General features: G+C 43.6%; 1 protein-coding gene across 1 annotated transcript in view; it reads right to left on the reverse strand.

Annotated features, from left to right (window-relative positions):
* LOC139417589 (PAN2-PAN3 deadenylation complex catalytic subunit PAN2-like) overlaps window positions 1-12,282 on the reverse strand; it is a 46,323-nt gene that overhangs the window by 2,738 nt on the left and 31,303 nt on the right. The window contains 1 exon segment of the mRNA XM_071166811.1: window positions 2,243-3,110. Coding sequence (XP_071022912.1) covers window positions 2,243-3,110 — 868 coding nt within the window.

Consider the following 12,282-nt stretch of genomic DNA (forward strand, 5'->3'; position numbering starts at 1 on the left):
GATGGGGTTCTTGCCTCCGTGGATAGACCTGAAGTGGCCTGAAATTCTTGAAAATCTTCCTGAGGATTAGTTTTGTCTGAATCCAGACTTTTAGCCAAACTTACACGGGACATTGTCTCTGGTATATTTTGACTAAGAGCCAATAAATGGGGGAATCTCTCTGCACTGCACTCATCTACTGCAAGGTGCAATTGCTCAACTGATTGGCACAATTTTATGGCAGATCCCTTTTCTTGGAGCAAGTCCTGGCACACGTCATCAACAAACTTAGCTTTGTCAGACAAAGTCGAAACGGAACTCACTTTGGCTTTCTTTTGCGCCTTCTGTGGACAACAACTATGGAAATAGGATCTCTCTCGCCTGTTTTTGGTTGTCTTTCCTTGAGCCTTAGTTATGGTGAGAGATGGCTCAGGCATTTTGTCAGTGCTGATTCCCGGAACCACAGAGAAAGCAATGGCTCTGGGCACCTCTGCACTGAACCCGCCTGCTGCCTGGTGCAAATCCAACACTGATTCGATCGAATCCTCTTCGACTTTCAAGAGAAGGGCATTCATTACACTATTCACAGACCCATTGCTGATCAATTCCAATGGGGATGAGGATCTTGCCACCGTGCACTGACTTGAAGTGGCCTGAAACTCTTGTACATCTTCCTGAGAATTATATTTATCTGAATCCAAACTTTTAGCCAAACTTACACGGGACATTGTCTCTGGTATATTTTGACTAAGAGCCAATAAATGGGGGAATCTTTCTGCACTGCACTCATCTACTGCAAGGTGCAATTGCTCAACTGATTGGCACAATTTTATGGCAGATCCCTTTTCTTGGAGCAGGTCCTGGCACACGTCATCAACAAACTTAGCTTTGTCAGACAAAGTAGAAACGGAACTCACTTTGGCTTTCTTTTGCTCCTTCTGCTGACAACAACTAGGGAAATAGGATCTCTCTCGCCTGTTTTTGGTTGTCTTTCGTTGAGCCTTAGTGCTGGTGAGAGATGGCTCAGGCGTTTTGTCAGTGCTGATTGCCGGAACCACAGACAAAGCAATGGCTCTGGGAACCTCTACACTGAACTCCTCTACTGCCTGGTGCAATTCCACCACTGATTCGATCGAATCCTCTTCGACTTTCAAGAGAAGGGCATTCATTACACTATGCACAGACCCATTGGAGATCAATTCCACTGGGGATGGGGTTCTTGCCTCCGTGGATAGACCTGAAGTGGCCTGAAATTCTTGAACATCTTCCTGAGAATTAGTTTTGTCTGAAGCAAGACTTACAAGGGACATTGTCTCTGGTTTATTTTGACTAAGACCCAAGTAATGGGGAATTCTCTCTGAACTGCACTCATCTACTGCAAGGTGCAATTGCTCAACTGATTGGCACAATTTTATGGCAGATCCCTTTTTTTGGAGTAAGTCATAGTACACGTCATCAACAAACTTAGCTTTGTCAGACAAAGTCGAAACGGAACTCACTTTGGCTTTCTTTTGCGCCTTCTGTTGACAACAACTAGGGAAATAGGATCTCTCTCGCCTGTTTTTGGTTGTCTTTCCTTGAGCCTTAGTTATGGTGAGAGATGGTTCAGGAATTTTGTCAGTGCTGATTGCCTGAACCACAGACAAAGCAATGGCTCTGGGCACCTCTGCACTGAACCCGCCTGCTGCCTGGTGCAAATCCAACACTGATTCGATCGAATCCTCTTTGACTTTCAAGAGAAGGGCATTCATTACACTATTCACAGACCCATTGCTGATCAATTCCAATGGGGATGAGGATCTTGCCACCGTGCACTGACTTGAAGTGGCCTGAAACTCTTGTACATCTTCCTGAGAATTATATTTATCTGAAGCCAGACTTTTAGTCAGACTTACAAGCGACATTGTCTCTGGTTTCTTTTGACAAAGACCCATGAAATAGGGGACTCTCTCGCCCCAATTTACAGTTTTCAGTCCTGTTTCTGGACGGTCAGCCTCAGTGTCCAAAGGTTTCTCAGCCATTTTTCCTATGTCACATTCTGTTACTAGCTCCTCATAACATTGAATATCCTCAAGCGGCAAAGACATATTTGAAGGATCTTTAAAAAATAAAATGGACATTTTATAAAAAAATATGAATGTTTGAATTGATTGAAAGTTGCGAAAGTAAGATAAGTACAATAACACCTTATATTCAAATCTCCCTTACATTTGAGATAATATTCAGTTTAGAAAATAATGTATAAAATTAATAAATGCCTTACCTTTGCTGAGGCAAACACTTGCATCCACTGACAGATCTCTGGTCAGTGGGACGGAGCCCATTACTTCCTGGACCATGGTTGTTGTGATCAAGGCTGTTGCAGAGACAGTTTCCACGCTGGTCTTAGTACCCTTCAGCTTTGACATCACCCAGCCGGGGATGGAGCGAATAGACTTCTGGCTTGAGCCAGAGGCAGGGTGTTGAAAGGGTTGAGATTCATCTTGGGAAGCATTTAAACCCAAACACTTCTGGAGTAGGTTCCCTACCGATGTCTTCACAAAATCCAAAACAAGTTGTTTCTGAAGGTCCTCCTTCTCAGGGCATGATTTCTTGAAAGCCATCTGTGAATTACTGATTGCCAGGCGTAGTATATTGGTGCTGTTGGAATCTAGCATTACCTGCTGGGCCTTTTCAATGAGCACAGTCTCAGTCAAGAAGTCAATCGAATCTTTAGGGAGGACGTTTGCTGTCTCCACAATGGCATGATACAAATTAGTTGTTATAGGCCTAACATCAGCAACCATACATTCGAGCTCTAGAGAACTGCTGCATCTAGTCCCTGCAATAATTGAGGTACTGTTGTCAGCCACTCTCTGTTCAACAAAGCAGCTGGAGGCACCTTGTTCTGGCTGTTGATCCACATCCCTGGTGATCAGTAGCTCGAGGTTATGGATTAGGGAGTCCAAAAACTGCTTTGCAAGTGCCTCCCTGGACCCTTCCAACTCGCATGTTGGCAGTCCCTTCTTGATGTTCTCCAAGATCCGGCTCAGGATCTCCTTTGCACTGGTTACTACACCGTGTTGACTAAATCCGATGTTGCTTTCAGTGTTGAGGTGCAGTTGTACGGTGAACATTTCCTTCAATTTAGCCTGTACCATTTGAAGGATAATGTCAGAAACCAATTGGACTTGCTCCCAAAAGAGTATAGGGTCTGTGAGAGTATTTAAAAAATCCTTGTTGGCATCAATTACAGTCCGCACACCCTCCAAGATGATATCTACCACACCGGTGTTGTGTGGGAGCTTTATAGAGGGGTCCAGTGGCATGCTTTGTTCATCAAGCTTCTCAAGTGATCCTCCTTGGTAAATGGTGCAGATTTTGGAATCAAAAAGTGTGGTGATCTCATTTACAGTGTTTTCCATGATCTGGCTCACTGCCATTGAGGCTATTTTATGGAATTCCATATTTTTTGATTGGCCCCAAATTGCAGATGGAATGTCTCCAAGGTCAACAACCTCCTTTCTTGACATTGACGGCTGAGGTGACTGAACCACTTGTCTCTCCTGTTCCAGGTCACTGAACTCTCTGTTAAAGTCAGGTGTGGAATAACAGTAGGAGCACAGCTTTATCAAGCTTGAGCAAGACTGGTCTATGGATGAGGTGGTTGACAATAGAAGCTTGGGTTTTGAGTATGGCATTGTGTCCTGGAGAGATTCCATGGATTTGGATGTTCCGGGTTGTTTGTCAGGCTGGGGGCTAAATGATTTGATCTTCAATATCATGTCTTTGATTCTGTCAGACACAGCATGTAGAAATCTACTTAGTTGGCTATTAACAGAATCCTGTCCTTCTGTAGTATCCCTTGTGCATTCCTTTCCACAGAGATGAATCATGGTATCAATGACAGAAACAATAACCTGTGCTGTGGCATGAGGCAACTTCGATTCCAGTATCCTCTGCAATTCTACAGGGACACTGGGAAACACCTTTCCTGTCAGCTCAGGGAACAACGGCAGCAACTTCACAGAGACAACGCAAAGCATCTCTCTGGCAACTTGGCTGCTTCTGCTACATGTTGCTTGCAGGAGGACATAAGAGAGGCCAGCGTTGATGTCCCTTATTGCCACCTCAAAGATATCAGAGCTCACAGTCTTGGATGAACTCACTGCTTTTAACAGATTGTCATCTCTAAGCTCTGACGAGAGAATTATGTTGCTTACTGACTCATCAATCTCAGACTGAATGCACTGATAGACGTTTTCTTGCGACCCACCTAACAGAACTACTACTGGTTCCACCAACAGTCTACTTCCATTCCTACTTGGCCTGGACCTGTTTGATCCACAGGGCAACTCACCGTGTTCATCGTCAACCTCATCCAACAAAGCACTCTTGGATCTGCTACTGAAATATCAAGATAGACATTGAAACATGCTATAATGTAATTTATGACATACACAAGATAATTTACCAAAACAAATGTTGCTTGCTCACTTTGTTTGTTCTGTTAGCATAGCAATGAGTTCAGAATTGTTGCTTGCTTTCATCTACATATAGGGATATATAGGGCAGAAGTTGTCTAAAGAAACTTTGGCATGTTCAAACTCAAGCTATTTTGTTCAAATTCTCTTTTCAGTTGAGCAATATTGACTTTGACAGATTTTTTTATGAACATGCAGAAATGGGGGGGGGGGGGACATGTAAAGTGTTAGTCCCATGTTTCATGATCCCCAAAATGTTCCATATGCGCAAAAAGCTTATTTCTCTCAAATGTTCTGCACAAATTTGTTTACATATCTGTTAGTGAGCATTTCTTATTTGCTAAGATAATCCATCCACCTGACAGGTGTGGCATATCAAGAAGCTGATTAAACAGCATGATCCTTACACAGTTGCACCTTGTGCTGGGGACAATAAAAGGAAGGCCACTCTAAAATGTGCACAATGCCACAGATGTCTCAAGTTTTGAGGGAGCGTGCAATTGGCATACTGACTGCAGGAATGTCCAACAGCGCTGTTTCCAGAGAATTTAATGTTAATTTCTCTACCAACTTCATTTTAGAGAATTTGGCAGTATGTCCAATCTGCCTCCCAACCACAGACCACGTGTATTGTGTCATGTGGGCGAGCAGTTTGCTGATGTCAACGTTGTGAACAGAGTGCCCCATAGTGGTAGTGGGGTTATGATATGGGCAGGCATAAGCTATGGACAACGAACACAATTGCATTTTATCGATGCAATTTGAATGCACAGAGATACCGTGACGAGGTCCTGAGGCCCATTGTGAGGCCCATTTTTTTTAATGGCATCTGTGACCAACAGAAGCATATCTCTATTCCCAGTTGTGAAATCCATAGATTACAGCCTAATGAATTCATTTAAATTGACTGATTTCCTTATATGAATTGTAACTCAGTAAAATCTTTGAAATTGTTGCAATCGAACCCACAGCCCTAGCATTGCAAGCGCCATGCTCTACCAACTGAGCCACATCATCACATCAGCAAAAACTCCTTGAAGTCTCAATGTACTCAATTACTGTATTGTGCATTGTTTTTCTTCATACTGATGGAAAGTCTACAGGTACAAACCTAGATGACCAGCCTGTGTACAATACACTAATGTACAAGTGGTTTGTAAGGATGGTAAATTAATACTGCACACAAAGTGGGTGTTTTCCATGTTATTTGATCAAGAAAAATATTTAATTTGATGTTATGTGTCTTTGCCCATAACTTTGCACCTTTTGATGTACATTTTTAAGGACAGGGTTTTGTTGTTGACAAATCCCAGAGAAAGGTTTGAGCCCTGAATGCTGATTGCCTGACAGCTGTGGTATATCAGACCGTATATCACGGGTATGACAAAACACTTATTTTTACTGCTCTAATTCCATTGGTAAACAGTTTATAATAGCAATAAGGCATCTCGGGGGTTTGTGATATATGGCCAATATACCACGGCTAAGGGCTGTGTCCAGGCACTCTGTGTTGTGTCGTGCCTAAGAACAGCCCTTAGTCATGGTATATTGGCCATATATCACACACCCTCTGGCCTTATTGCTTAATTATACAACTACCTTATTTGCCAAAGCAGAGATACTGAACATTTTTTGTGTGCCTGCGCTACAGATGTTTACAGTGCATTCGGAAAGTATTCAGACACCTTCCCTTTTTCCACATTTTGTTACATTACAGCCTTATTCGAAAATTGATTAAATAAAATCCTCATCAATCTACACGCCATACCCCATAATGACAAAGCAAAAAATGCTTTTTAGATTTTGTAATTATATATATATACTTTCAAATGTAATTAAGTATTCAGACCTTATGCTATGACACTCGAAACTGAGCTCAGGTGCATCCTGTTTCCATTGATTATTTATATATTTTTATTTCACCTTTATTTAACCAGGTAGGCTAGTTGAGAACAAGTTCTCATTTGCAACTGCGATCTGGCCAAGATAAAGCAAAGCAGTGTGACACAGACAACAACACAGAGTTGCACATGGAGTAAACAATAAACAAGCCAGTAACACAATAAACAAGTCAATGACACAGTAGAAAAAAGAAAGTCTATATACAGTGTGTGCAAAAGGCATGAAGAGGTAGGCAATAAATAGGCCATAGGAGCGAATAATTACAATTTAGCAGATTAACACTGTAGTGATAAATGAGCAGATGATGATGTGCAAGTAGAGATACTGGTGTGCAAAAGAGCAGAAAAGTAAATAAAATAAAAACAGTATGGGGATGAGGTAGGTAGATTGGGTGGGCTATTTACAGATGGACTATTATGTACAGCTGCAGTGATCGGTTAGCTGCTCAGATAGTTGATGTTTAAAGTTGGTGAGGGAAATAAAAGTCTCCAACTTCAGCGATTTTTGCAATTCGTTCCAGTCACTGGCAGCAGAACACTGGAAGGAAAGGCGGCCAAATGAGGTGTTGGCTTTGGGGATGATCAGTGAGATTGTCACGTTCTGACCTTTATTTCCTTTGTTTTGTATTTATTTAGTATGGTCAGGACGTGAGTTGGGTGGGCAGTCTATGTTTGTTTTTCTATGTTTTGGGGTATTTCTATGTTTCGGCCTAGTATGGTTCTCAATCAGAGGCAGGTGTCATTAGTTGTCTCTGATTGAGAATCATACTTAGGTAGCCTGGGTTTCACTGTGTGTTTGTGGGTGATTGTTCCTGTCTCTGTGTTTTGCACCAGACAGCGCTGTTTTTGGTTTTCCACGTTTGTTGTTTTGTAGTGTTCGTGTTTATCCTTTTTGTTATTAAACATGAATCAATATATTCACGCTGCTTTTTGGTCCGCCTCTACTTCACCACAAGAAGACCGTTACAGAATCACCCACCACAACAGGACCAAGCGGCGTGGTAACGGGCAACAGCAACAGCAGCGAGAAGAGGAATGGACATGGGAGGATGAGTTGGATGGAAAAGGACCCTGGGCACAGCCTGGAGAATATCACCGCCCCAAAGAAGAGCTGGAGGCGGCGAAGGCGGAGAGGTGCTGGTATGAGGAGGCTGCACGGCGGCGTGGATGGAAGCCCGAGAGTCAGCCCCAAAAATGTATTGGGGGAAGGCACACAGGAAGTGTGGCGAAGCCAGGTAGGAGACCTGCGCCAACTTCCTGTGCTTACCGGGGGGCTGGAGAGACCGGGCAGGCACCGTGTTATGCTGTGAAGCGCACAGTGTCCCCAGTGCGGGTGCATAGCCCAGCTCCTTATTCCAGAGTCACCAGAGCTACTCAGTCCAGCGCTGCCAGAGCCTTCCTCTCCAGCGTTGCCGGAGCTTCCCGTCTGCCCAGCGCCGCCTGAGCTACCCGTCTGCCCAGCGCCATCTGAGCCACCCGTCTGCCCAGCGCCGCCTGAGCCACCCGTCTGCCCAGCGCCGCCTGAGCCACCCGTCTGCCCAGCGCCGCCTGAGCCACCCGTCTGCCCAGCGCCGCCGTCTTCACCACAAGAAGATCGTTACAGAGATATACCTGCTGGAACGTGTGCTACGGGTGGGTGTTGTTATCGTGACCAATAATCCTTGACATGTTTCTACAACTTGATTGGATTCCACGTGGTAAATTCAATTGATTGGACATGATTTAGAAAAGCACACACCTGTCTATATAAGATTTCATAGTTGACAGTGCATGTCAGAGCAAAAACCAAGCCATGAGGTTGAAAGAATTATCTGTAGAGCTCCGAGACAGGATTGTTTTCGAGGCACAGATCTGGGGAAGGGTACAGAAACATTTCTGCAGCATTGAAGGTCCCCAAGAACACAGTGGCCTCAAACTTTCTTAAATGGAAGAAGTTTGGAACAACCAAGAATCTTCCTAGAGCTGGCCGCCCGGCCAAACTGAGCAATCAGAGAAGGGCTTTGGTCAGGGAGGTGACCAAGATCCCGATGGTCACTCTGACAGAGCTCCAGAGTTCCTCTGTGGAGATGGGAGAACCTTCCAAAAGGACAACCATCTCTGCAGCACTCCACCAATCAGGCCTTCATGGTAGAGTGGTTAGACAGAAGCCACTCCTCAGTAAAAGGCAAGACAGCCCGCTTGGATTTTTCCAAAAGGCACTTAAAGGACTCTCAGACAATGAGAAACAAGATTCTCTGGTCTGAAGAAACCAAGATTGAACTCTTTGGCCTGAATGCCAAGCGTCACGTCTGGAGGAAACCTGGCACCATTCCTACGGTGAAGAATGGCAGTGGCAGCATCATACTATGTGGTTGTTTTTCAGCAGCAGGGACAGGGAGACTAGTCAGGATTGAGAAAAAGATGAATGGAGCAAAGTACATAGAGATGCTTGATGAAAACCTGCTCCAGAGTGCTCAGGAACACAGACGGGGGCAAAGGTCCACCTTCCAACAGGACAATGACCCTAAGCACACAGCGAAGACAACACAGGAGTGGATTCGGGACACGTCTCTGAATGTCCTTTGGTGACCCAGCAGAGCCCGGACTTGAACCAGATCTAACAATTCTGGAGAAACCTGAAAATAGCCGTGCAGCAACACTCCCCATCCAACCTGACAGAGCTTGAGAGAATCTGCAGAGAAGAATTGGAGAAACTCCCCAAATACAGGTGTGCCAAGCTTGTAGCGTCATACCCAAGAAGACTTGAGGCTGTAATCGCTGCCAAAGGTACTTCAACAAAGTTGAACTCTACTTTGTACAAAGTAGAGTAAAGGGTCTGAATACTTATGTAAATGTATATTTCAGCTTTTGTATACCAAGTCTGTAGCATCATACCCAAGAATACTTGATGCTGTAATCGCTGCCAAACGTGCTTCAACAAAGTACTGAGCAAAGGGTCTGAATACTTATGTAAATGTGATATTTCCGGGGGGGTTATCTTCTAAAAACCAGTCAAAAGCTTGGACACACCTACTCATTCAAGGGTTTTTCTATATTTTTTACTATTTTCTACATTGTAGAATAATAGCGAAGACATCAAAACTATGAAATGACACATATGGAACCATGTAGTAACCAAAAAAGTGTTTGGTTCAAATCAAAATATATTTTAAATCAAAATATATTTTATATTGAAGATTCTTCAAAGTAGCCACCCATTGCCTTAAAGACTTTTGTTGTGGATAAAGAGTTACCTGTCCAACAGAACACAGAGGGTGTTCTTTAATGGAAGCCTATCCAACATAATCCAGGTATAATCAGGAAAGCTGTCTAGGCCCCTTACTTTTTCAATCTTTATTAACGACATGCCACTGGCTTTGAGTAAAACCAGTGTGTCTATGTATGCGGATGACTCAACACTATACAGTCGTGGCCAAAAGTTTTGAAAAGTCTCCTGCCTCAGTTTGTATGATGGCAATTTGCATATACTCCAGAATGTTATGAAGAGTGATCAGATGAATTACAATTAATTGCAAAGTCCCTCTTTGCCATGCAAATGAACTGAATCCCCCCAAAACATTTCCACTGCATTTCAGCCTTGCCACAAAAGGACCAGCTGACATCATGTCAGTGATTCTCTCGTTAATACAGGTGTGAGTGTTGACGAGGACAAGGCTGGAAATCACTCTGTCATGCTGATTTAGTTCGAATAACCGACTGGAAACTTCAAAAGAAGGGTGGTGCTTGGAATCATTGTTCTTCCTCTGTCAACCATGGTTACCTGCAAGGAAACAAGTGCCGTCATCATTGCTTTGCACAAAAAGGGCTTCACATGCAAGGATATTGCTGCCAGTAAGATTGCACCTAAATCAACCATTTATCGGATCATCAAGAACTTCAAGGAGAGCAGTTCAATTGTTGTGAAGAAGGCTTCAGGTCGCCCAAGAGGGTCCAGCAAGCGCCAGGACGTCTCCTAAAGTTGATTCAACTGCGGTATCGGGGCACCACCAGTACAGAGCTTGCTCAGGAATGGCAGCAGGCAGGTGTGAGTGCATCTGCACGCACAGTGAGGTGAAGACTTTTGGAGGATGGCCAGGTGTCAAAAAAGGCAGCAAAGAAGCCACTTCTCTCCAGGAAAAACATCAGGGACAGACTGATATTCTGCAAAAGGTACAGGGATTGGACTGCTGAGGACTGGAGTAAAGTCATTTTCTCTGATGAATCCCCCTCCCGATTGTTTGGGGCATCCGGAAAAAAGCTTGTTCGGAGAAGAAAGTGAGCGCTACCATCAGTCCTGTGTCATGTGTCAGTAAAGCATCCTGAAACCATTCATGTGTGGGGTTGCTTCTCAGCCAAGGGAGTGGGCTCAATCACAATTTTGCCAAGAACACAGCCATGAATAAAGAACGATACAAACACATCCTCCGAGAGCAACTTCTACCAACCATCCAGGAACAGTTTGGTGACGAACAATGCCTTTTCCAGCATGATGGAGCACCTTGCCATAAGGCAAAAGTGATAACTAAGTGGCTCGGGGAACAAAACATCAATATTTTTGGTCCATGGCCAGGAAACTCCCCAGACCATGAATCCCATTGAGAACTTGTTTTCAATCCTCAAGAGGCGGGTGGTCAAACAAAAACCTACAGATTCTGACAAACTCCAAGCATTGATTATGCAAGAATGGGCTGCCATCAGTCAGGATGTGGTCCAGAAGTTAATTGACAGCATGCCAGGGTGGATTGCAGAGATCTTGAAAAAGAAGGGTCAACACTGCAAATATTGACTCTGCATCAACTTCATGTAATTGTCGATAAAAGCCTTTAACACTTATGAAATGCTTGTAAATATACTTCCGTATTCCATAGTAACATCTGACAAAAATATCTAAAGACACTGAGGCAGCAGACTTTGTGAAAATTTATATTTGTGTCATTCTCAAAACTTTTGGCCACGACTACATGTCAGCTAATACAGCGACTGAAAGGACTGCAACACTTAACAAAGAGCTGCAGTTAGTTTCAGAATGGGTGGCAAGGAATAAGTTAGTCCGAAATATTTATACAACTAAAAGCATTGTATTTGGGATAAATCATTCACTAAACCCTAAACCTCAAATAAATCGTAATGAATAACGTGGAATTTGAGCAAGTTGAGGTGACTAAACTGCTTGGAGTAACCCTGGATTGCTTCTTAACAGCACTATAAACAAGGCAGGTCCTATAAGCCCTAGTTTTGTCGCACCTGTTCAGTCGTGTGGTCAGGTGCCACAAAGAGAGACTTAGGAAAATTGCAATTGGCTTGGCCATAGTGGAGTTTGGAGTGTGACTGTTTGAGATTGTGGACAGGTGTCTTTTATACTGATAACAAGTTCAAACAGGTGCCATTAATACAGGTAACGAGTGGAGGACAGAGGAGCCTCTTAAAGAAGAAGTTACAGGTCTGTGAGAGCCAGAAATCTTGCTTGTTTGTAGGTGACCAAATACTTATTTTCCACCATAATTTGCAAATAAATTCATAAAAAATCCTACAATGTGATTTTCTGGATTTTTTTTCTCATTTTGTCTGTCATAGTTGAAGTGTACCTATGATGAAAATTACAGGCCTCTCTCATCTTTTTAAGTGGGAGAAATTGCACAATTGGTGGCTGACTAAATACTTTTTTTGCCCCACTGTAGGTCTGTAGCAATTTGGGTCTAGAATGTCTCCCCCTTTGAAGAGGGGGATAACCGCGGCAGCTTTCCAATCTTTGGGAATCTCAGACGATATGAAAGAGAGGTTGAAAAGGCTAGTAATAGGGGTTGCAACAATTTCGGCAGATAATTTAAAAAAGAGAGAGTCCAGATTGTCTAGCCCGGCTGATTGTAGGGGTCCAGGTTTTGCAGTTCTTTAAGAACATCAGCTATCTGGATTTTGGTGAAGGAGAAATGGGGAGGCTTGGGGGAGTTGCTGTGGGGAGT

Source organism: Oncorhynchus clarkii, chromosome 9, assembly GCF_045791955.1.
Source record: "Oncorhynchus clarkii lewisi isolate Uvic-CL-2024 chromosome 9, UVic_Ocla_1.0, whole genome shotgun sequence".
Taxonomy (NCBI): Eukaryota; Metazoa; Chordata; class Actinopteri; order Salmoniformes; family Salmonidae; genus Oncorhynchus; species Oncorhynchus clarkii.